The following is a 27,179-nucleotide window of genomic DNA, read 5'->3' as shown; positions in this document are numbered from 1 at the left end:
TATGCATATCACAAATGTGTGTTGGATGGCGGTGCTCCCACACCCCCTCCCAGGCGTTTGCCATGTTCCCATCCTCTGACTCCTGCCTCTCTTTGTCAGTGGGCTGCCCTCAGGCTGCAAACAACCCCACCCCACCCCACCCCCCATCCCCACCCTGCCCGGGTACCCTAAGGGGTAGCAGCCAATGCCTGAGAATTCAGGAGTAAAATACTCCAGTTCCCTTACCCCTGCCTGGGGGGACCAGCTCAGAGGTGAGACACTGAATAAAAAGCTCCTGTGAAGGACCCAGTCAGTTACCGACGGCTTGATATCCCAGCCTTGCCTGACTTCCTTCCCTCATGGTTCCATTTCCCCTTTCTTCCAAGGGAATCTTCACATGCTTACTCCAACCTAAAGCTAAAGACTTAAGCAGCCATTAAAAAATCAGGCTTTAAATTTTTTAAGGACATCAGTATATGTTCCTATATTGTATAAAGTAGAAAGTACTACTTTACATAAAGTATACCCTGTAATTTCAATTGTATAAAAAAATTTAAATTATATGTTCAAAGGAAAAAAGCACTGAGAAAATAAATCAAAATAGTAATAGTATTTTCCAAATTTTCTAATCTGAGCAAGTTTTACTGTTATCATCAAAAGAAAATCTTTATATTAAAAAAAAGTACTAATCTCTTATAAAATGGCAAATAAATCAAATCAAAATGGCAGTTAGGATGTAGACCACAAGAATAAAGAATACACTACCAAACATTCTAGGCTTTAAACCAACCCAAGTTTGGTTCCTCCCAGGCCTCCCACTGTGGAGATAAAGGTGGGAAAATAAGGGGTAAAGAGGAAGGGACCGAAAATCCTCTTCCCTTTGCCAGCCTGGGGTCGGGGCCTCACCCCTCTGGGGAGCCAGAGACAGAAGGCGGAAATTCCAAGGGGCTGACTTTTTAAAAGCTCGTTTTATTTTAATTTTTACTACATTTTCAGTTTTTCCATAAAGGAAACAATTCCAACCCTGAAAAAAAAAATGTCATTAGAGATACAAAATACAAAGTAACTGCAGAATAAACAAAAAAACATAATTTCTTTCTGGCTATCCATGATAATTCATTGCAGAAGACTGTCAGCTCTGCATCCCCAAGAACAGGTGTCCTGTCACTCTTCTATGTTCCATAATTAATAATAATAATCCTGAGAACCTCTATGAATTACCTAAATTATGACAAACCATACTTCACATCTTCTTTGGATTGTATATCTTATCCTGACCAACCACTAAGAACCTTTGAGAACAATAGTAACCTTTATTACTATTATTATTATTATTATTATTATTATTAATCGATTCACATGGTAGACCTAATGCTGTTACTTACTGGTTTGGCAAAGTATTATGCCAATGTCATGAGGAACCCAATGTCCCCAGACACACCTTCTGCTCTGTCTATCACCAATCTAAAATACTCTGTGACTACTGAAAAGGCCTGTCTTTGGGACCCTGGTTTTGGAGGATACTATTGTCATTACCTTGAGAATAAAGGCAGTTTAGGGTTAACTGCTATCCTTTACTCAACATCATTCTGAAACAAAACTCACACACAGGAATGCCCTCAACTTTGAGGAAAAATTTACTAAACTATATCAGACACCAATTATAGTGAAGAACCTCAAATATTAGAAGAGTGAATTCTTACTTCAGAGGTTTTGAATCACAGGTTTAAATTTGAAGGGTGATGAATGAAGAACAAAATTCCATTCAGAATAGCTACAAAACATCTTGAGAAAGAAAAATGAAGTTGGGGGGTCTCACATTACCTGATTTTAAAGCATTTACAATGCTACAGTAGTCAAAGCAGCATGGTACTGGCATAAACATAAATATACTGACCAATGGGATTGAATTGAGAGTTTAGAAATAGACCTTCTCATTTAAGGACAATTGATTTTTGACAAGGTGGCCAAATCCACTCAACTGGTACAGAACAGCCTCTTCAACAAATGGTGCTTGGAGAACTAGGTATCCATAGCCAAAAGAATGAAAAAGGACCCCTATCTCACACTTCATACAAAAGTTAACTCAAAATGGATCAAAGACCTAAACATTAGAGCTAAGACTATAAAACTTTTAGAAGAAAAGGTAGGGAAGTATCTTAAAGATCTTGCAATAGGAGGTGGTTTCTTAGACCTTACACCCAAAGCACAAGCAATGAAAGAAGAAAAAGATAAATAGGATCTCCCCAAAATTGAATATTTTAGTGCCTCAAAGGACTTTGTCAAGAAAGTAAAAAGTCATCATAACTGAGGGAGACAGTATTTGGAATCCATATATCTGATAAGGGTTTAACATACAGAATATATAAAGAGATCCTACAACTCAACAACAAAAAGATAAATGACCCAATTTAAAAATGGGCAAAAGACAAGGATAGACACTTTTCTAAAGAGGAAATACAAATTGTTCAAAAACATATGAAAAGATGCTCAAATTCACTAGCTATCAGGGAAATGCAAATCAAAACCACAATGAGATACCATCTCACACCTACTAGAATGGCCATTATCAAAAAAACAGAAAACTACAAGTGCTGGAGAGGATGAGGAGAAATAGGCACAATTATTCACTGTTGGTGGGAATGTAGAATGGTGCAGCTGCTCTGGAAGGCAGTTTGGCAGCTCCTTAGGAAGCAGAGCACAGAATTGTCATATAATCTAGCAATCCCATTACTAGGCATAATATACGCAGAAGCACTGAAAGCAGGGACGTGAACAGACATTTGCATGCTGATGTTTATAGCGGCATTATTCACGATTGCCAATGGATGGCAACAGCACAGATGTCCATCAACGGATGAGTGGTTAAGCAAAATACGGCATATGCATATGATGGAATATTATGCAGCTGTAAGACAGAATAAAGTCATGATGCATGCAACAACATGGATGAAACTTGAGGGCATTATTTTGAGTGAAATGAGCCAGAAACAAAAGGACAAATACTGTATGGTGTCACTAATATAAACCAACTATAATGAGCAAACTCAGAGTTAAATTAGAGAGCACAAGTTATCAGCAGATAGAAAGAGGGCAGAGACTGGGCAATCAATGCTTAAGGAGTACAGAATGTTCAATAAGTTTGATTGTAAAGGATCGGAAAAAGCACAATACTGTGTGATGGTAGCACAATACTGTAAGTGTAATTAACAAGGCTGAGTGTGAGTATGGTTGAAAAAGGAAGGCTAGAGTCATGTATGTCACCAGAACGAAAGGTAGAGAATAAAAACTGGGACTGTATAACTTAAGCAAAACCTAGAGTGGACAATGATGGTGGTTAATTGTACAAATATAAGAAAGTCTTTACATGAATGAGAACAAATGTATGTCACTATAACAAGGTGTTCAAAATGGGATTGCATATGGAAAAAATACAATTAAAGCAAAACAGCATCTATAGTTAACAGTAACACTGTAATATTCTTCATTAATTGTAACAACAGCAATATACCAAAGCTAAATGTAAATAAAAGGGGAATATATTATGTACCCCTTAAAAGACCATGTTCTTTTAATCCACTCTTGTGGGTGGGATCTTTTGATTAGGCTGTTTCCAAGGAGATGTGACCCTGCCCATTCAAGGTTGATCTTATTAGCTTACTGGTGTCCTCTATGAAAGGATAGAAGGCAGAAACATTTTGAAGAGAGTTCAGAGCCAACGCAGACCCAGATATTTGGAGACAGCCATTGAAAGCAGAACCAGGAGAGAAGCTAAGACATGCAATCCAGAGTTTGCCCCTGGGAGAAGCAAGCAAGCACCCATGCGAGCTGAGACAGAAGCCCAGAGACATTTTGGAGAAAGCCACTCAAACCAGAAGATAAACCTGGGAGAGAAGGTTCAGCAGAGCCAGCCATGTGTTTTCCCATGTGACAGAGGAAACTTGGATGCCATCAGCTTTTCCTCAGAGAATGTATCTACCTCTTGATGCCTTAATTTGTACATTTTTCATGGCCTTAGAACAGTAAATTTGTGAACTAATAAACTTCCATTGTAAAAGCCAATCCATTTCTGGTATTTTGCATTCCAGCAGCTTGACAAACCGGAACACCTTCCTTCTTTTCAGAAGAAATGGGTATGTTCTCATACAGATTGTGGTGGTGGATGGATAACTATGTGATTATACCAGGAGCCGTTAATTGTACACTTAGGATGGATAGTATGGTGTGTGAATAAAATTGTTCAAAAAATAAACAGAAAACTATAAGTGCCGGAGGAGATGTGTAGAAAGAGGTATACCAATTTACTGTTGGTAGGGAAATAGAATTGTGCAGCCCCTCTGGAGGACAGTGCGGTGGTTCCTCGGGAAGCTGAGTATAGAATTGCCATATTATCTAGCAATCATGTTATGAGATATGTACTCGGAAGAACTGAAGGCAGAGACATGAATAGACATTTGCAAACTGATGCATACGGCAGCAGTATTCATGATTGCCAATGGACGGAGGTGGCCCAAGAGTCTAGCAACTAATAAGCAGAAGAGTAAGCTGTGGTGTATACATATGATGGAATATTGTGTGGCTGAAGAAAGGAACAAAGTCTGTGGAGAGCCGTCTCCCGGGACGGGCATAGCGCATGCGCTGTAAACCTGCTCCAAAGTCCCCCCGCCCATCGAATGAGCCAAGATGGCGCCCATATCCTGCTTCCGCTTATGACGTGCACACTCACTATTCCTATCTGCCAATTGAGTGCATATGCGCGGCGCTAGATCATTGGTTATGAGTAGAGTACTTAAGAGTTTGCCCAAGCGAACCTCGGGGAGACAGCCCACTAGGAGCCGTACCTGACGGCCACATCGAGGCTGCTCTCCCGCGAGGCACTCTGCCCCGCGTGGAAACCTGTAACAGAGAATGCTTATCTAGCTTCAGTAAAAGACTTGCTCTCGCAACCGCCGTGTGGCTCGAGTCGTGACTTCCAGCCAGGTCAGTTTGCGTGGTCTGCATCTCTCTCTCTCTCATCCCTTGTTTCTCCCCTCGCCGGCCGGGGAACAGGGGTCGAGCGGGGCGGCGCCGGACAAAAGTCATGAGGCATGCAACAATGTGAATGAACCTTGAGGACATTATGTTGAGCAAAATAATCCAGAAACAAAAGGACAGATACTGCATGGTCCTATTATTATGAACTAACTATAATTGAGCCAACTCTGAGAGTTAAATTAGAGAGCACAGGTTATCAGCAGATAGAAAGAGGGCAGAGATTGGGCAATCAATGCTTAAGGAGTACAGAATGTTCAATATGGCTCATTGTAAAGGTTCAGAAATGGATAGCACAACACTATGTGATGGTAGCACAATACTGCAAGTGTAATTAACAAAGCAGAGAGTGAGCATGGTTGAAAGAAGATGCTTAGAGTCATGCATGTTGCCATAAGGAAAGCTAGAGAATAAAAACTGGGACTGTATAACTCAGTGAAACCTAGAGTGGTCAATGATGGTCATTAATTGTATAAATATTAGAAAACTAGAACAAATATACATCACTATTACAAGATGTTAATAATAGGGTGGTATATAGAAAAAATACAATTAATGTAAACTAAGGTCTATAGTTAACAGTAATGTTGTAATACTGCATTAATGGTAACAAAGGCACTATACCAAAGCTAAATGTCAATAACTGGGGGATATAAGGAGATATGGGACTTTTTTTTCCTTTGGAAGAAATGAGAATGTACTCATATTAACTGTAGTGGTAAATGCATAACTATGTGATTATACCAAGAATCACTGATTGTACACTTAGGATGGTGGGTGAGTAAAACTGATAAAAAAATTTCATTCAGAACTTAATCATTCACAGAGAGGTTATCCCTCCCGGGGTCCCATTCTCCATACTCTCCTTTCCATGCAGTCTTAGCAATGCTGTCCTTCACACCAAGGGCCTCAAGTACCACCAGCAAGTGTGTCCTTAGGCTGTGCCTGGCCTGGTCCCCTCTCCTGGGATCCAGATGTGAACACCCAGCTACTTCAAGGACATCTAGGTCTGGGGGTCCTACTGTCACTTCAAAATCAACATTTTCAAAATCATCCTTTTCTCCCCCAAGCCTTCTCCCAATCTCATGGAATAGGACCATCATCCTACCAAACTCTCAAAACCAAAAGCATAACAGCCACCCTTGAATCTTCCCTCAACTGCCCCCTAAGTAGCCCTCAAATCTCTCCACGGCTCTCCATCCCCACACATGCATCAGGTCTTCTTCATTTCTAGCTGCAAAAATTGAAAGGAACTGCGCCTGACCTGCAATCTTAGCTTCCTACATTCTTCCTCCACACGGCCTTGAGCCTGACCTTTCTAAAACACAAATCAAAATCCTTCACGGGTTTTACATCTAAAATGACTAAACTCCTTAGAGTAACATCAAAAGCCCTTGGGGATCTAGGACCTCCTACCTTCCAGCCTCACAAGTCTACCATTTTCCTAAACCTATCCAATCCATTCACACTAAGCTGCTTCTGGTTCTGTGGATGAAATATAGTCTTCTCATTCCTTCTTGTCTGTTTGGAAAACATCTGATCTTTTAAGAGTCAGCCTAAGCTTCTCCTCCAAAACCACACTCAGCTTGAGGTGCCCCTTCTCCATACTCCGGCAAAGCCCCGTACAACCTCTGTTGTACCTCTCATAACTGCGTACTGCGAGTAATTGTTTACATTGCTAGACAGTGAACCCGTGAAGGGCTGGAATAATGTACTCAGCACTGTATGTGCAACAAGTTCAAAAATGCCCAGGACCTAACAGTACCCAATTAAAATATGCATTATTCCTTTCAACTTCCTTTTTTAACAAACCTTTCCTCAGAGGTGCAAAAAAAGAAAAGTGAATTGATTGGCAATTTGTTTCCATCTTCCCGGCAAACTTCATGCAGAGACACAGTCAAAGAAAGGTTCTAGGAGAACCCAGCAGCAAGGGATAACCCACCCACTAGACAATCATGGCTCGGTGTGCTACAGATGCCAAAAGCCTTAAAAAGACACAGGTATTTTGAGTTGGTACCAAACCTTCTCTGAAGCTTTATTAATTGGATTGTTTTAAAGCTCATTTCATTAAAAAATAAACCTTTAATTTGGCAAGGTAATTTTCCTGAAGGCACATTTGAAAAAGAATTTCAAAACCATTTTTGGCTATTATATCTTGCATTTTTTTGAAATGCAGTTTCCTTGAAATACAGTCACACACCATACAATCCATCCAAAGTATACTATCAATGGCTCCCAGAATCATCACATAGTTCTGCAGTCACAATCAATTTTAGAACATTTTCATTTCTCCAATAATAATATAATAAAATAAAAATATAAAATAAAACAAAAACATCCCATACCCTTTATCCCCCCCCATTGTTGACCCTTAGTATTGATGTGGTATATTTGTTACTATTAATGATAGAAATTAAGATATTACTGTTAATTATAGTCCATAGTTTGTAATAGGTACATTTTCTCTTAAATACTCCTCTATTACTAACTCCTTGTAATAGTGTCATACATTTGTTCTAGTTCATAAGAGAATTTTTTTAATATTTGTGGAGGCGGGGCAAGATGGCAGATTGCTGAGCTGTATGTTTTAGTTACTCCTCCAGGAAAGTAGGTAGAAAGCCACGAATTGCGTGGACTGTACACCGCAGAGCAATCTGACTTTGGGCATACTTCACACAACACCCATGAAAAAGTCGAACTGCTGAGATCGGCGAAATCTGTAAGTTTCTGCAGACAGGGGACTAGCGCCCCTCCCTGCCAGGCTCAGTCCCGTGGGAGGAGGGGCCTTCAGCTCCGGGAAGGAGAAGGGAGAACTGCAGTGGCAGCTCTTACCGGAAACTCATTCTACTGATCCAAACTCCAACCATAGATAGACTGAGACCAGATACCAGAGAATCTGAGAGCAGCCTAGCCCAGCAGAGAGGAGACAGGCATAGCAAAAAACAGCAAGAAAAACTCAAAAATAAAAGTGGAGGCTTTTCGGAGTTCTGGTGAACATAGAAAGGGGAAGGGCAGAGCTCAGGCCCTGAGGCTCATATGCAAATCCCAAAGAAAAACTGATCTCCCTGCCCCCTGGATCTTTCCTTCATGGCCCTAATTGCTTTGTCTCTTAGCAGTTCAATAACCCATTAGATCTGCGAGGAGGGCTTTTATTTTTTTTTTTAATCTTTTCTTTTTCTGTTTCTAAAACAATTACGCTAAGAAGCCCATTACAGGAAGCCTCAAAGACTTGCAATTTGGGCAGGTCAAGACGAGAGAAGAACTAAGAGAGCTCTGAGACAAAAGGCAATAATCCAGTGGCTGAGGAAATTCACTAAACACCACAACTTCCCAAGAAAAGGGGGGTGTCCGCTCACAGCCATCACCCTGGACGACAGGAAACACTCCTGCCCACTGCCAGCCCCATAGCCCAGAGCTGCCCCAGACAACCCAGTGTGACAGAAGTGCTTCAAATAGCATGCACACAGCACAAAACTGGGCGTTGACATTAGCCTTCCCTGCACCCTCAGCTGGTTGTCCCAGAACTGGGAAGGTGGAGCTGTGTGAATTAACAAAGCCCCATTCAGCCATCATTTCAGCAGACTGGGAGCCTCCCTACACAGCCCAGCAGCCCAGAACTGCCCTGGGGGGATGGCACTCACCTGTGACATAGCACACTCATCCCTCAACAGAGGACCAGGGGGTGCACGGCCTGGAAGAGGGACCCACTCGCAAGTCTTAGGGGCCATACGCCAATACCAAGGACTTGTGGGTCAGTGGCAGAGACAAACTGTGGCAGGACTCAACTGAAGGATTAGACTATTGCAGCAGCTTTAAAACTCCAGGAACACCAGAGAGATTTGATTGCTAGAGCCAGCCCCCCTCCCTGACCGCCCAGACAAACGCCCCATATACAGGGCGGGCAACACCAACTACACACGCAAGCTTGGTACACCAATTGGACCCCACAAGACTCACTCCCCCACTCACCACAAAGGCAAAGAGGGGGAGAACTGGCTTGTGGATAACAGGTGGCTCATGGACGCCACCTGTTGGTTAGAGAAAGTGTACACCAAGAAGCTGTAGATCTGATAAATTAGAGATAAGGACTTCAATTGGTCTACAAATCCTAAAAGAACCCTATCAAGTTCAGCAAATGCCAAGAGGCCAAAAACAACAGAAAACTATAAAGCATATGAAAAAACCAGACGATATGGATAACCCAAGCTCAAACACCCAAATCAAAAGATCAGAAGAGACACAGTCCCTAGAGCAACTAATCAAAGAACTAAAGATGAACAATGAGACCATAGTACAGGATACAAAGGATATCAAGAAGACCCTAGAAGAGCATAAAGAAGACACTGCAAGACTAAATAAAAAAATAGATGATCGTATGGAAAATAAAGAAACTGGTGACCAAATTAAAAAGATTCTGGATACTCATAGTACAAGACTAGAGGAAGTTGAACAACAAATCAGTGACCTGGAAGACAACAAAATGGAAAATGAAAGCACAAAAGAAAGAATGGGGAAAAAAATCAAAAAAATCGAAACGGACCTCAGGGATATGATAGATAATATGAAACGTTCAAATATAAGACTCATTGGTGTTCCAGAAGGGGAAGAAAAGGGTAAAGGTCTAGGAAGAGTATTCAAAGAAATTGTTGGGGAAAACTTCCCAAATCTTGTAAATACCATGAATACACAAATCATAAATGCCCAGCAAACTCCAAATAGAATAAATCCAAATAAACCCACTCCAAGACATATTCTGATCACACTGTCAAACAGAGAAGAGAAGGAGCAAGTTCTGAAAGCAGCAAGAGAAAAGCAATTCACCACATACAAAGGAAACAGCACAAAACTAAGTAGTGACTACTCAGCAGCCACCATGGAGGCAAGAAGGCAGTGGCATGATATATTTAAAATTCTGAGAAAAATTTCTAACCAAGAATTCTTTATCCAGCAAAGCTCTCCTTCAAATTTGAGGGAGAGCTTAAATTTTTCACAGACAAACAAATGCTGAGAGAATTTGCTAACAAGAGACCTGCCCTACTGGAGATACTAAAGGGAGCCCTACAGACAGAAAAACAAAGAAAGGAGAGAGAGACTTGGAGAAAAGTTCAGTCCTAAAGAGATTCGGTATGGGTACATTAAAGGATATTAATAGACAGAGGGGAAAAATATATATGACAAACATAAACCAAAGGATAAGATGGCAGATTCAAGAAATGCCTTCATGGTTATAACGTTGAATGGAAATGGATTAAACTCCCCAATTAAAAGATATAGATTCGCAGAATGGATCAAAAAAAATGAACCATCAATATGCTGCATACAAGAGACTCATCTTAGACACAGGGTCACAAAGAAACTGAAAGTGAAAGGATGGAAAAAAATATTTCATGCAAGCCACAGCCAAAAGAAAGCAGGTGTAGCAATATTAATCTCAGATGAAATAGACTTTAAATGCAGGGATGTTTTGAGAGACAAAGAAGGCCACTACATACTAATAAAAGGGGCAATTCAAGAAGAAGAAATAACAATCATAAATGTTTATGCACCCAATCAAGGTGCCACAAAATACATAAGAGAAACACTGGCAAAACTAAAGGAAGCAATTGATGTTTCCACAATAATTTTGGGAAACTTCAACACATCACTCTCTCCTATAGATAGATCAACCAGACAGAAGACCAACAAGGAAACTGAAAACCTAAACAATCTGATAAATGAATTAGATTTAACAGACATATATAGAACATTACATCCCAGATCACCAGGATACACATACTTCTCTAGTGCTCACAGAACGTTCTCCAGAATAGATCATATGCTGGGACATAAAACAAGCCTCAATAAATTTAAAAAGATTGAAATTATTCAAAGCACATTCTCTGACCACAAAGGAATACAATTAGAAGTCAATAACCATCAGAGACTTAGAAAATTCACAAATACCTGGAGGTTAAACAACACACTCCTAAACAATCAGTGGGTTAAAGAAGAAATAGCAAGAGAAATTGCTAAATATATAGAGATGAATGAAAATGAGAACACAACATACCAAAACCTATGGGATGCAGCAAAGGCAGTACTGAGGGGGAAATTTATAGCACTAAATACATATATTAAAAAGGAAGAAAGAGCCAAAATCAAAGAACTAATGGATCAACTGAAGAAGCTAGAAAATGAACAGTAAACCAATCCTAAACCAAGTAGAAGGAAAGAAATAACAAGGATTAAAGCAGAAATAAATGACATAGAGAACAACAACAAAAAAAACAGACAGGATAAATATCACCAAAAGTTGGTTCTTTGAGAAGATCAACAAGATTGACAAGCCCCTAGCTAGACTGACAAATTCAAAAAGAGAGAAGATCCATATAAACAAAATAATGAATAAAAAAGGTGACATAACTGCAGATCCCGAAGAAATTTAAAAAACTATAAGAGGATACTATGAACAACTGTATGGCAACAAACTGGATAATGTAGAGGAAATGGACAATTTCCTGGAAACATATGAACAACCGAGACTGACCAGAGAAGACACAGAAGACCTCAACCAACACATCACAAGCAAAGAGATCCAATCAGTCATCAAAAATCTTCCCACAAATAAATGCCCAGGGCCAGATGGCTTCACAGGGGAATTCTATCAAACTTTCCAAAAAGAACTGATACCAATCTTACTTAAACTCTTTCAAAACATTGAAGAAAATGGAACACTACCTAACTCATTTTATGAAGCTAACATTAATCTAATACCAAAACCAGGCAAAGATGCTACAAATAAGGAAAACTACCGGCCAATCTCCCTAATGAATATAGATGCAAAAATCCTCAACAAAATACTTGCAAATCGAATCCAAAGACACATTAAAAAAATCGTACACCATGACCAAGTGGGGTTCATTCCAGGCATGCAAGGATGGTTCAACATAAGAAAATCAATCAATGTATTACAACACATTAACAATTCGAAAGGGAAAAATCAAATGATCATCTCAATAGATGCTGAAAAAGCATTGGACAAAATCCAACATCCGTTTTTGATAAAAACACTTCAAAAGGTAGGAATTGAAGGAAACTTCCTCAACATGACAAAGAGCATATATAAAAAAAAACCACAGCCAGCATAGTACTCAATGGTGAGAGACGGAAAGCCTTCCCTCTAAGATCAGGAACAAGACAAGGATGCCCGCTGTCACCACTGTTATTCAACATTGTACTGGAAGTGCTAGCCAGGGCAATCCGGAAAGACAAAGAAATAAAAGGCATCCAAATTGGAAAGGAAGAAGTAAAACTGTCATTGTTTGCAGATGATATGATCTTATATCTGGAAAACCCTGAGAAATCGATGATACAGCTACTAGAGCTAGTAAACAAATTTAGCAAAGTAGCAGGATACAAGATTAATGCACATAAGTCAGTAATGTTTCTATATGCTAGAAATGAACAAACTGTAGAGACACTCAAGAAAAAGATACCATTTTCAATAGCAACTAAAAAAATCAAGTACCTAGGAAAAAACTTAACCAAAGATGTAAAAGACCTATACAAAGGAAACTACATAACTCTACTAAAAGAAATAGAAGGGGACCTTAAAAGATGGAAAAATATTCCATGTTCATGGATAGGAAGGCTAAATGTCATTAAGATGTCAATTCTACCCAAACTCATCTACAGATTCAATGCAATCCCAATCAAAATTCCAACAACCTACTTTGCAGACTTGGAAAAGCTAGTTATCAAATTTATTTGGAAAGGGAAGATGCCTCGAATTGCTAAAGACGCTCTAAAAAAGAAAAACCAAGTGGGAGGACTTACACTCCTGACTTTGAAGCTTATTATAAAGCCACAGTTTTCAAAACAGCATGGTCCTGGCACAAAGATAAACATATAGATCAATGGAATCGAATTGAGAATTCGGAGATAGACCCCCAGATCTATGGCTGACTGATCTTTGATAAGGCCCCCAAAGTCACTGAACTGGGTCATAATGGTCTTTTCAACAAATGGGGATGGGAGAGTTGGATATCCATATCCAAAAGAATGAAAGAGGACCCCTACCTCACACCCTACACAAAAATTAACTCAAAATGGACCAAGGATCTCAATATAAAAGAAAGTACCATAAAACTCCTAGAAGATAACGTAGGAAAACATCTTCAAGACCTTGTATTAGGCGGCCACTTCCTAGACTTTACACCCAAAGCACAAGCAACAAAAGAAAAAATAGATAAATGGGAACTCCTCAAGCTTAGAAGTTTCTGTACCTCAAAGGAATTTGTCAAAAAGGTAAAGAGGCAGCCAACTCAATGGGAAAAAATTTTTGGAAACCATGTATCTGACAAAAGACTGATATCTTGCATATATAAAGAAATCCTACAACTCAATGACAATAGTACAGACAGGCCAATTATAAAATGGGCAAAAGATATGAAAAGACAGTTCTCTGAAGAGGAAATACAAATGGCCAAGAAACACATGAAAAAACGTTCAGCTTCACTAGCTATTAGAGAGATGCAAATTAAGACCACAATGAGATACCATCTCACACCGATTAGAATGGCTGCCATTAAACAAACAGGAAACTACAAACGCTGGAGAGGATGTGGAGAAATTGGAACTCTTATTCATTGTTGGTGGGAGTGTGTAATGGTTCATCCACTCTGGAAGTCAGTCTGGCACTTCCTTAGAAAACTAGATATAGAGTTACTGTTTGATCCAGCGATTGCACTTCTCAGTATATACCTGGAAGATTGGAAAGCAATGAAACGAACAGATATCTGCATGGCAATGTTCATAGCAGCATTATTCACAATTGCCAAGAGATGGAAACAACCCAAATGTCCTTCAACAGATGAGTGGATAAATAAAATGTGGTATATACACACGATGGAATACTACACAGCAGTAAGAAGGAATGATCTCGTGAAACATATGACAACATGGATGAACCCTGAAGACACAATGCTGAGCAAAATAAGACAGGCACAAAAAGAGAAATATTATATGCTACCACTAATGTGAACTTTGAAAAATGTAAAACAAATGGTTTATAATGTAGAATGTAGGGGAACTAGCAATAGAGAGCAATTAAGGAAGGGGGAACAATAATCCAAGAAGAACAGATAAGCTATCATGGGTAAATTTAATGTTCTGGGAATGCCCAGGAATGACTATGGTCTGTTAATTTCTGATGGGTATAATAGGAACAAGTTCACAGAAATGTTGCTATATTAGGTAACTTTCTTGGGGTAGAGTGGGAACATGTTGGAAGTAAAGTAGTTATCTTAGGTTAGTTGTGTTTTTTTTACTCCCTTGTTATGGTCTCTTTGAAATGTTCTTTTATTGTATGTTTTTTTTTTTAAATTTTTTTAAATTTTTTTATTTTTCATACAGTTGATTTAAAAAAAAAAAAAGGTAAAAAAGAAAAAAAAAAAAAAAAACAAGGAAAAAAATATGTAGAGCCCCCTTGCGAAGCCTGTGGAGAATGCAGGGGTATTGGCCTACCCCACCTCGATGGTTGCTAACATGACCACAGACATAGGGAACTGGTGGTTTGATGGGTTGAGCCCTCTACCACAGGATTCACCCTTGGGAAGACTGTTGCTGCAAAGGAGAGGCGAGACCTCCCTATAATTGTGCCTAAGAACCTCCTCCCAAATTCCTCTTTGTTGCTCAGATGTGGCCCTCTCTCTCTACCTAAGCCAACTTGAAAGGTGAAATCACTGCCCTCCCCACTACGTGGGACCCAGGGGAGTGAATCTCCCTGGCAACGTGGAACATGACTCCCAGGGAGGAATGTACACCTGGCATCGTGGGATGGAGAACATCTTCTTGACCAAAAGGAGGATGTGAAAGGAAATGAAATAAGCTTCAGTGGCAGAGAGATTCCAAAAGGAGCCGAGAGGTCACTCTGGTGGGCACTCTTATGCACAATATAGACAACCCTTTTTAGGTTCTAATGAATTGGGGTAGCTGGTGGTAGATAGCTGAAACTATCAAACTACAACCCAGAACCCATGAATCTTGAAGACAATTGTATAAAAACGTGGCTTATGAGGGGGGACAGTGGGATTGGGGGGGCCATGGGGATCACACTCCCCTTTGTCAAGTTTGTGGATGGATGAGTGGAAAGGTGGGGGAAGGAAACAAACAAACAAACAGACAAGGGCACCCAGTGTTCTTTTTTACTTTAGTTGCTCTTTTTCACTTTAATTATTATTCTTGTTATTTTTGTGTGTGTGGTAATGAAGGTGTCAGGGATTGATTTAGGTGATGAATGTACAACTATGTAATGGTACTGTGAACAATCGAATGTACGATTTGTTTTGTATGACTGCCTGGTATGTGAATATATCTTAATAAAATGAATATTAAAAATATATATATTTGTACTGTTAATCACGGTCATTGTCCACCAGAAGATTCACTGTGTTATACATTCTCAGGTTTTCACCTCTAGCTTTCCTTCTGGTGACCTTTCCTTTCAACCACATTTACTCACAAATCAGCACTATTAGTTATACTCACAATAATGTGCTACCATCACCTCTATGTATACCCAACGTTTAAGTCCACCTTGTGAAACATCCTGCACATATTAAGGAACTGCTCCCCATTCTCTAGCCCCATTCTATACCCTGGTAACCTATATTCTAGATTTTATGTCTATTTGTTTACATATTATAATTAGCTCATATCAGTGAGATTATACAATATTTGTCTTTTGTGTCTGACTTATTTCATTCAACATGATGTCCTCAAGGCTCATCCTTGTTATCATGTGCTTCAGAACTTCATTCCTTCCCACCACTGAATAATATTCCATTATATGTATGTACCACATTTTGTTTATCCACTCATGGGTTAATGGACATTTGGGTTGTTTCCATTTTTTGGCAGTTGTGAATAATGCCACTAGAAACATCGGTGTGCGAGTGTCTGTTTGCGTCCCTGCTTTCAGATCTTCTGTGTATATAACTGAGGAGCGGGACTGCTAGATCATAAGGCATCTCAACAGCTTTCTGAGGAGCTGCCCAACTGTCTTCCACAGGGGAGGTACGTACCATTTTACATTCCCACCAGAAGTGAATAAGTGTTCCTATTTCTCCACTTTCTCTCCAATATTTCTGGTTTCCTGTTTGTTAAATAGCGGCCATTCTAGTAGGTGGGAAATGCTATCTCGTGGTTTTGATTTGCATTTCCATACTAGCTAGTGAAGCTGAGCATCTTCTCATGTGCTTTTTAGCCACCTGTATTTCCTCTTTGGAAACGTATCTATTCATGTCTTTTGCCCATTCTTTTAATGGGCTGTTCATCTTTTTATTGCTGAGTTGTAGGATTTCTTTATATATATTTGATATCAAACCCTTGTCAGATATGAGGTTTCCAAATATTTTCTCCCATTGAGTCATCTGCCTTTTCCCAGTTTTGACAAAATCCTTTGAAGCAGAAGTAGTCAATTTTGAGGAGGCCCCATTTATCTAGATTTGTTCATTGCTTGTGCTTTGGGTGTAAAGTCTAAGAAACCATTGCCTAACACAAGATCCTGGACTTGCTTCCCCATGTTTTCTTATAGGAGTTTTATAGTCCTAGTTCTTATATTTAATTCTTTGATCCATTGTCAGTTAATTTTTGTATAGGGTGTGAGATAGGGGTCCTCTTTCATTCCTTTGGATATGGATATCCAATTCTCCCAGCACCATTTATTGTAAAGACTGGTCTGTCCCAGTTGAGTGGACTTGGGAGTCTTATCAAAAATCAACTGACCATAGACCTGAGGGTCTATTTCTGTACTTGCGATTCAATTCCATTGAACAATATGTCTATCTTTACACCAGTAAAGACCACTGTGGCTTTACAATATGTTTTAAAAGTGAGTCCTCCCACTTCATTTTTATTTTTCAAGATTTTTTGGCTATTCAAGGTCCCTTTGCATTCCAAATAAATTTGATTATTAGCTTTTCCATTTCTGCAAAGTAGGCTTTTTGGATTGGGATTGGGATTGGGATTACTTTGAATGTGTAGATCAATTTGGGTAGAACTGACATCTTAATGACATAAAACCCCTCCAAACCCCGAACGTGGGATGTCTTTCCATTTATTTAGGTCTTCTTTGATTTCTTTTAGCAATGTTTTGTAGCTGTCTGTGTATGGGTCTTTTACACCCCTAGTTAAGTTTAGTCCTAGATATTTAATTCTTTTAGCTGCTATCGCAAATGGAAATTTTTATCTTGATTATCTCCTCGGATAGATTATTACTAGTATATAGAAACCCTACTTATTTTTCCATGTTGATCTTGTATCCTGCCACTTTGCTGAACTCATTTATTAGCTCAAGTAGCTTTGTCATACTTTTTTTGGGATTATATCTTGCATTTTTAATACGGAAATCCTACATCAAATCCACATGGTCCTGTTCCAAAGTATTGGCTGAACACAAAATGTACTTCAAATTCACTAAAAGGATCTGTGCCAGTTTGAATGTATTATGTCCCCCAAAACACCATTATCTTTGATTCAATCTTGTGTGGGCAGACATATAGTGTTGATTAGATTGCAATTCTTCAACTGAGTGTTTCCATGGAGATGCGACCCACCCAACTAGAGGCAATAACTCCGACTGGATAATTTCCATGGAAGTGTCACCCTGCCCATTCAGTGTGGGCCTTGATTAGTTTACTGGGGCACTATATAAGCTCAGACAGAAGGAGTGGGCTTGCTACAGCCAAGAGGGACACTCTGAAGAACGCACAGGAGCTGAGAGAGGAGCTGCAACTTAGAGAGCCCCTTTGAAGATGGCCATTGACAGCAGACACCAGCCACGTGCCTTCCCAGCTAACAGAGGTTTTCCAGACACCCTTGGCCATCCTCCAGTGAAGGTACCCAATTGTGAGGACTTACCTTGGACACTTCATGGCCTTAAGACTGTAACTTTGTAACCAAATAACCCCCCTTTATAAAAGCCAATCCATTTCTGGTATTTTGCATAAGGCAGGATTAGCAAACTGGAACAGGATCCCTAGGATTTCACTTTAAACTCTGAACTATAAGAACTTCTTTGGGGAAGCTGGAAAAGAACTTCATTTATACCTTACCTAGAATATTCTTTAGTGAAAGCTTAGCACATGCTATATAAAACTTTGCTGAAGATACGCTTAGACTTATTATTCTGAAAAATACTTTTCTTTAAGCTGTAAGGTATTGCCATTCACAAAAATATGTTATTGTCCCTCATTCAGGAGTTCTTAACCAAAAATATCTATGGAGCCTTTAAAAATATTCCTGCCCAGGCTCCACACTCTAGGGACTCTTGACTTAGAAAATCTGGCATGTGGTTCAAACATCAATAATTTTTCAGAACTCCCAGTGACTGCATTATCACCCACTGCTTAGAACCACTGCTCTGGGATCTAAACTCAGTGGTGTATTAGACACTTTTAACTGACTCTGGAGTTACAAAGGAGAGAGTGCCAAATGAGCCACACCAGTTCTGCTAAGAACTGTGTTCAGTACCACCAAATAGGAGGGACGCTGGGCTATCAGCCCTGTGTGAAGATCTCATCAATAGCTATTCTTCAGCATGTCCTAGTCCCTCAAGAAGCATCACTGAGACATATTATTAGGATAAGGTTATGACACTCTCAACTTTCCATTCCAAGCCTCGGCTGCCTAGTCTTTCAGGGCTTTGTTCAGGATGAATTCCCAAGGTATACTCACCCCCATGTGTGATCCCTTGTGCTTGGACCAAAGTCAGTATAGAAACCCAACTTCTCCCCTAGCCACATAGTTAAGTCATTGTTCCCTATATAGGGCTTGGAAGCATCACTCTCCAAAATTGTTATGAAATCTGCACCTATTCAGGGAAAAAAATGCACATATTGGTTAACCAGAGCAATGGAAAAAAAAAAAAGATTTATCAAAACTTTATACTTGATAAGGAGTCACCTCTAGAGAACTTTTGTTGCTCAAATGTAGACTTTCTCTCTATAAGCCTAACTCTGCAAATGAATTCATCACCTTCCCCCCAACATGGGACAGGACCCCTCAGATGAATGTGTCTTCCTGGCGACATGGGGCATGAATTCCAGGAATGAACCTGACCCTGACATTGAGGGATTGAGAATGCCCTTTTGACCAAAAAGGGGAAAAGAAAGGCAACAAAATAAGGTCTCAGTGGCTAAGAGAATTCAAATAGAGTCAAGAGGCTATCCTGGAGGTTACTCCTAACTAAGTTTCACCTAGATATGCCAAATGACCACAGTATGATTAGCCCAAGTCAACAGTAGTCCTGAAAACCTTAAAGAATACCCAGATCCCTATCTGAGACTCTGTAATAAAGTTTCACTCACTAAGTTTATTCTTCAGAAACTAAAATCCTTCAGAGAACTCCTATGCCAGCTAAGTCCCCAAATCCAGAGGCAACAGCCTCTTCAAGAACATCAACCAAATGTGTCTCCTTTTCTTATAAAGTTGGCACCCTTTTCCAACATGAACAAGTTAGGGTGGTCACTGCCTAGACATCCTTGAGGATTGGGAAAGTTATTAAACTAGAGGAAGGGGTAGCAACAGACAAAATGGAATTTGACAAAGGATTATGAATACTGGATCTCTAAATAATTTCCTTTTTCTTAGTGGCTAGGGTGTTGGAATGGCTAGAAGGAAAGAACTGAGACGGCAGAGCTGTAACCTGTAATTTGTTCTATAGCTACTTGTTAAATTGCAATTTGAAAAAGAGATGGTATTGGGGAAAAATATAATCAAAGCAAACTGGAGTCTATGGTTAACAGTAACATTGTAATATGCTTCCATTAAATGTAACAAAGGCAATATACCAAAGCTAAATGTCTATGAGAGGAGGATATAAAGGACAGGTATGGGATTCTTGGTAGTATGGGAGTCTTCCTGACCTTATTATTATATCGTATTCTAAGGTATTTTTTCTACCTTTTTTATTACTCTTTAAAATTTTTTTTTTGGAATAATGAATATATTCAACTACTGGTCATGGTGATGAATGCATAAGTATATGATGATGCTGTAAACAAATGATTGTATACTGTGGATGATTGTATGGTATGTGAATATATCTCTATAAAATTTCAGGGAAAAATATAAACAGAGGGATAAAAGTGCTGGAGAAAACATGGAGAAAGTGATGTACCTATTTACTGTTGGTGGAGAAGTAGAATAGTACAGCCTTTCTGGAGGACAGTTTGGTGGTTTCACAAAACACTAAGTATGTGGGTGCTACAAGGTCATGCAACTTCATTACGGGGTATAAACTTAGAAGATCTGAGATCAAGGACATGAGTGGACATTTGAACACTGGCGTTTATGGTGGCAGTATTCATGATTTTCAATGGATGGAGGTGGCCTAAGAGTACATCGACTGATGAACAGAATGGTGAACTGTGGTGTATGCATACAATAGAATATTATATGCATATTTTGCCCTCCCCACTATGTGGGACATGACTCCCAGGGGTGTAAATCTCCCTGGCAAGGTGGGACATGACTCCCGGGGATGAGCCCAGACCCAGCATCATGGGATTGAGAAAATCTTCTTGACCAGAAGCAGAAAGCGAGATGAAACAAAATAAAGTTTCAGTGGCTGAGAGATTTCACACTGAGTCGAGACATCACTCTGGAAGGCATTCTTATGCACTATATAGACATTCCTTTTTAGTTTTTAGTGTATCAGAATAGCTAGAAGGAAATACCTGAAACTGTGGAAATGCAACCCAGTAGTCTTGATTCTTGAAGATGATTGCATAACTATGTAGCTTACATGATGTGACCACGTGATTGTGAAAACTTTGTGGCTCACACTCCCTTCATCCAGTGTATGGACAGATGAGTAGAAAAACAGGGACAAAAACTAAATGAAAAATAGGATGGGATGAAGTGGGGATGGAATGCTTTGGGTGTTTTTTTTTACTTTTATTTTTATTCTTTTTTTTATTCTTTTTGGAGTAAGGAAAATGTTCAAAAACTCACTGGGGTGATAAATGCACAACTATATGATGATACTGTGAACAGTCAATTGTACACCATGGATGATTGTATGGCATGTGAATATATCTCAATAAAACTGAATTTTTTTCAAAAAATTGTAATTTGAAAGCTATCACCTTTTTGTATGCATGTTATACTTCACAATAAGGAAATAACTGGAACTGTGATAATGTAACTCATACAAACTTTGGAAATTTCCTATATAATTACTTGTTATATCATACTTAGAAAGATATTACCTTTTTGTATGTATGTTATATTTCACAATAGGGAAATAACTGAAACTGGAACTGTGGCCCATGATATTCTTTGAAATTTGCTCTCTAACTACTTGATTTGCAGTTGGAAAGTTATCACTTCTATGTACATATGTTATCTTCTACAATTTAAAAATATAATTAAAAAAACAAGAAAAACCTTTATACTTGAAATTAACAGTGCTGAATTTTGTGTGAATGTGGTTGAAAGGGGAAGTTTACTGTCATTTATGTCATCAGAAGAAAAGCAAGAGGCTAAAACATGGAGTGTGTAACAGTGAATCTTGTGATAGACGATGACTGTGATTAACAGTATAAATATTTAAAAGTTCTGTCATGAACTAGAACAATTGTACGGCACCATTACACGGAGTTAATAATAAAGTGGTGTGCCAGTTTGGATATATTATGTCCCCCACAAAAGCCATGTTTTAATCCAGTCTTGTGGAATATTTGGATTAGGTTGTTTTCATGGAGATGTGAATCACCCTACTGTAGGTGAAACATTTTGATTAGATATTTCCCCAAAGGTGTGGCCCCGCCCATTGAGGATAGGTCTTAATTAGATCACTGGAGCCCTTTAAGAGGAGCAGGAGCCAACAGGGGTGCTTAAAGATGCTTGGAGATATGGACAGAAGGATACTTGGAGATGCTCAGCTAAGAGATGAAGCCCAGAGTTTGCCCCAGAGAGGCTAACAGAGGAACCCCAGGATGCTTAGAGAGAAATGCCCTGGGAGAGAGAAGCAAAGACTTACAGCAGCTGAGAGAAGGAGCTGAAACACAACCTGGGAGCCAAAGACAAGAAGATGCCAGCCAGGTGACTTCCCAGTTGACAGAGGGGTTCTGGATGCCATCAGCTGTTCTTCAGTGAAGGTATCCTCATGTTGATGCCTTCGTTTGGACATTTTTATGGTCTCAGACTGTAAATTTGTAACCTAATAAACCCCCTTTATAAAAGCCAATCCATTGCTGGTATTTTGCCTAATGGCAGCTCTAGCAAACCAGAACAGATTTTGGTACCAAAGAAGTGGGGTGTTGCTGAGTTTGCAAACACCAATCATATTGGAATGGCTTTTTAAATGGATACAGGAAAGATTCTGGAAGAACTGTGAGGAGCTTGATAGAAAAGGCCTGAACTGCTTTGAAGAGACTGTTGGTAGAAATATGGACTCTAAAGATATTTCTGATGATGCCTTAAAGAGAAATGATGACTGTGTAACTGCCAACAGGAATAAAAGCAATCCTTGTTTTAAAGTGGCAGAGAATTTGGCAAAATTGAGTCCTGGTGTTGGATGGAAAGCATACTTTGAAAGAAACGAGCTAGGATGCTTAGCTGAAGAGATTTCAATACTAAATATGGAAAATGCAGCCTGACTTCTCCTTGCAGCTTATAGTAAAATGTGAGAGGAAAGAGATAAGCTGAGAACTGAACTCTTGGGTTCAAAGAAACCAGAAATTGATGGTCTGGAAAACTCTGAGCTTCCAGAAAGTGAAACCCCAGAGGCTACAGCCCCATGTGAGGATTTAATGAAACCTGGAAACAGCCAGCCATTCCAGTACAAGCCTGGATTTGAGATGGAGTTACCCAGAAAGGATTTGCAGAAAGTCCTATTGTCTGACAGTTTTGACCCCTGTATGCTGCATGCTAAGCCAACAATTTTTTTGTGAGAGCTGTATAGACAGAACCACTCCCAGTCTGGACTGGAGGGGACGGAGAAGGGACAAATTGAGACAGGGATGATTTCAAAGGCAGAACCATAGAACCTAAGGTCTGGAGGCGAGAAATCTCAGGCCAGGAGAATAGACCTACCTGTGCACATGGAAAGGGTGAGTTTGCCTGGAGGCAGAGGGTGAGCCTTCTGCCTCGATGCTCAGGAAGAGTGCTGCCAACCCAGGCCTCAGAGAGGATGGAACACATTCCTTGGAGATTGGGGAGAGCCTGGCCACCACCCCACTGTTCTGAAGGGGTTAAGTGTATGCTCTGGAGATGGAAGAGCCCAATGTTTGAGGAGGGTGGGGCTGAGAAGAAGGTGATCTCCCCAGTGTGTGGATGTGTTGAAACACTCACCCCAGGGTTTGCAGAAAAAAAAGCTTCTGCGTAAGCCTTTGGAAAGGATGGGACTGCTGCTCTCTTAAGCCCCAAGGATAAAATGTCATTCTATAAATGACTCTCTGATTTTGAAATCTAATGAAGTTTGCACTGTGGGTTTTAGGAACTGTTTCAGTACCATGACCCGTTTTCCTTTCAATTTCTCCCTATGCCAATGGGAAGGTTTATCCTAATACTACCACTCCTTTGTATATTGGCAGCAGATAAACTTGTTCTGAGTTTCACAGGTCCACAGCCAGAGGAGAGTTTTGCCTTAGGACAGACCATGCCTATAACTGCTTTTGATAAGACTTGTACTTATCTATTGCTACTGAAATGATTTACACTTTTGTGATATTGTGATGGAATGGATGTATTTTGTACATGGAAAAACATGTCTTTTGGGGGTTCAGGAGGTGAGATGTGCTGGTTTGGATATATTATGTCCTCCACAAAAGCCATGTTTTAATCCAACCTTGTGGGATATTTGGATTAGGTTGTTTCCATGGAGATGTGAATCACCCTAGTGTAGGTGAAACATTTTGATTAGATAGCTCCCTGAAGGTGTGGCCCCACCCATTCAGGGTGGGTCTTAATTAGATCACTGGAGTCCTTTAAGAACAGTAGGAGCCAACGGGATGCTTAGAGATATTTAGAGATGCTTGGAGATATGGACAGAAGGATGCTTGGAGATGCTCAGCTAAGAGATGAAGCCCAGAGTTTGCCCCAGAGAAGCTAAGAGAGGACCCCCAGATGCTTAGAAAGAAACACTCTGGGAGAGAGAAGCAAGGACACACAGGAGCTGAGAAAGAAGAGCTGAAACACAACTCGCGAGCAAAGGACAAGCAGACACTAGCCACATGCCTTCCCAGATGACAGAGATGTTCTGGGCACCATCGACCATTCTTCAGTGAAGGTATCCTCATGTTGATGCCTTAGTTTGGACACTTTCATGGCCTCAGAACTATAAATTTATAACCTAATAAATCCCCTTTATAAAAGCCAAACCCTTTCTGGTATTTTGCATAATGGCAGCTCTAGCAAACCAAAACAAGTGGTATATGGAAAAAAAATGTACCCATTGCAAACTACAGACTATAGTCAACACTAATATCTTAATATTCTTTCATCAACAGTAACAAATGTACCACACTAATAGTAAGCACCAATAATAGGGGGTATAAAAGGTAAGGGATGTTTTGGGTTTTCTTTTTTCTTTTCTTTTTGATTTTTATTTTTTTGGATAATGAAAATATTCTAAAATTGATTTTGGTGATGAATGTACAACTATGTGATGATACTATGAGCACTGATTGTATACTTTGGATGGACTGTATGGTGTGTGAATATATTTCAATAAAATTGCATTTAAAAAAAAACTTTATACTTGACCCTTAGCCCATTTGTCTTTGCTCATAATTTTTTTAAAAATAAAGTAATTATTAACAAGTGGCTAAAGTGAAGTGGTTCATATCTAAAATATAAAGGAATTTTCCCATGTTTGGAAAGTAATTAAAATTTGAAACACCTTGAGAAATACAGGAAAAGTTAAAAACATGAATTTTCTAAATTTTCAAATATTCTTAACATCTTACTTAAATACCTCAAATTTCAAATAATCTTAATGCCTTTATTAAACACCCACTTTATGTTCAGAAACTATACAGTAGTTCAAAATATCATTTTATTCTAGGGCAAACACTTCATGATATGGACACAGAAATTAGTTTATTGGTTTTTCAAACACTGACCAGTTATGCCTTGAAGGCCTATGATAGGAAGTAAACAAAGACTAAGGGCCAAAGAAATTTTGTTTCAGCATTACAATCATACAGTCAAAAATTTCTCAGGAGACATGCTTATCAATAGGAATAAAAAGAACAGTTTATCCCTTTACTTCTCTTGAGCCACACACCATGTAGCAGATCTAAGAACTAAACTCCCACATATTTTAAAGGATGCTTCATACTTCATTCAAAGATGAGCGTGACATGGCATGAAATCAATTTGCTTTACAAATGAGCATCAGTGGCCCATTCTGCCCATTTAAATCCAACAGTTTTCTAAGTCCTCAACAGTAGGTCTTCAATGACATGAGCCACAAGAAGCAGGGGGCATCTCTAATAACAATGGCATGACAACAATCCCTGTATATACCCAGTATGAGGCTTTGTTCAGAGTCAAGTGCATTGCTCTGAAAGACAGATGTAGAGAAGCTTAGTCCTCCTGCTGCAGCTGTCCAGAAAGTAAAGCCTTTTTAAGAGGAGATTAGTGTGTGACTCAGCAACCCGTCTTCCTAGGACTTATGATCTTGCTCAAAATAAAATTGATGACAGTAGTTTCTCAAAAACTGGAACTAACTCCAGTAAGACTTACCTGTTTGATTGAGCAGTTGAGCTGATCTTTCTAAATTAGACCATCCTTCATTGTCGTATCCAAACCTGAAAGGCCAAATGGCAGCAGAGATCTCTTGGACTGGTGCCTAAGGAATTGTTTCAGTGGCAATTTAGGATGACTGTGAGCAATGGCAGTCTGTTTTCTCCACCTCTCTCTAGTAAAATTCATATTTCCCAAGTTTCAGCAAAAGAATATCCCCAGACAATCACTCACATTTAATTCCTAAAGACAAGGAGGTATTTGCTGTACGGTATTCTCACAATAAATCTCCTTTGAACTTGTAGCTTAAGCTTGGAATGGAGGAATGTTTGGAAAGTAAGTATTTATGATAAGAATTTTTTATAACAGCAAAAAATTAGAAACAACCTTGCAGTTCATCAAAAGGAAAATTAATAAATGGTGTTATATACGCACATTGGAATACCATGCAGACCTAAAATATGAATTAGGGCTACATGTCCCAACATGGACGAATTTCACAAGGCTGATTTTAGGTAAAAAAGTGAGTTGCAAAACATATAGGTTATTTACATAAAGTATAAAAGCATGGATAAAAACAATATTGCCTGAGGATACATCATATAGAGTAAGAACATAAACAAATGCATGGAGGTGACATCACCAAATGGGAACTTAAGACATCCCCAGATTAAAGTCTCTCAGATCAACTTAGATCAATAAAAGGACGAATCCCACTGGCTTGGATCTCTGGAGTACAACAAAGACTGGAAAATAACTCTATAAATGCTAAATCAAAGAAAATTTAACAAAAGCCAACAAAATTCAGGTAGGAGATTTACATCCCAGACCTCCAGTCCAAACCCTCCCCCTTACTTGATCCCAGGCAGCCTGGGAGTCACACAGAAGCAGCACAACCTGGGTCTTTCCTGCTGCAGATGCAGACCATAGAGCCACTCACAACAGTGAACCCCATGCATATTCAGGTACAGCGACCCACGTCAGCAGAGTCCCAGGGCAGAACACAAGTGCATGAGGAGCACCACAGACAAACTGCCCCCAGGAGAAAAGGGACGGTGGCAGAACAGCTGGCAAGAGGTGTACAAACACTCAATCCAGTCTCTATCTGCTGGACCATCTAACAACAAAACTGACCTTTCTGGATGGGCCCCATCTGGCTCCCTGCAGCAGGATACCCTAATGGGGAAAAAAAGCCTCCGGGGAAAAAAAAAGGTGGGAAACTTAATTGCAGTAAGACAGAATGGGTCCCAGAACTGAAAAGTATAATGAAAAGGGGACAATGAATGAAAGAGAGAATTTAAACAAATCATAGGAGCTAGGGGGGAATGCCTGTGCAAAAACAAACAGAACATATCAAGATTCCCAAATAAGGAACAGAGGAAAGCTTTCTCCTGGAGGTGAAATAATTGCACACAAAAGGACAATCTTAAAAA

At 39.5% G+C, this 27,179-nt stretch overlaps 1 protein-coding gene across 1 annotated transcript in view; it reads right to left on the bottom strand.

Annotated features, from left to right (window-relative positions):
• The window catches only part of CWH43 (cell wall biogenesis 43 C-terminal homolog), a 107,799-nt gene that overhangs the window by 22,703 nt on the left and 57,917 nt on the right, over positions 1 to 27,179 (bottom strand). Inside the window, exons 10-11 of the mRNA XM_037828936.1 lie at positions 25,747 to 25,852; positions 18,727 to 18,862 (exon numbers count right to left, since the gene is read on the bottom strand). Coding sequence (XP_037684864.1) covers positions 18,727 to 18,862; positions 25,747 to 25,852 — 242 coding nt within the window. The remainder of the gene's footprint in view (positions 1 to 18,726; positions 18,863 to 25,746; positions 25,853 to 27,179) is intronic.

Source organism: Choloepus didactylus, chromosome 3 (genome assembly GCF_015220235.1).
Source record: "Choloepus didactylus isolate mChoDid1 chromosome 3, mChoDid1.pri, whole genome shotgun sequence".
Classification (NCBI taxonomy): Eukaryota; Metazoa; Chordata; class Mammalia; order Pilosa; family Megalonychidae; genus Choloepus; species Choloepus didactylus.
Note: the sequence above shows the minus strand (reverse complement) of the source record. Positions and strands in the feature narration are given on the sequence as shown.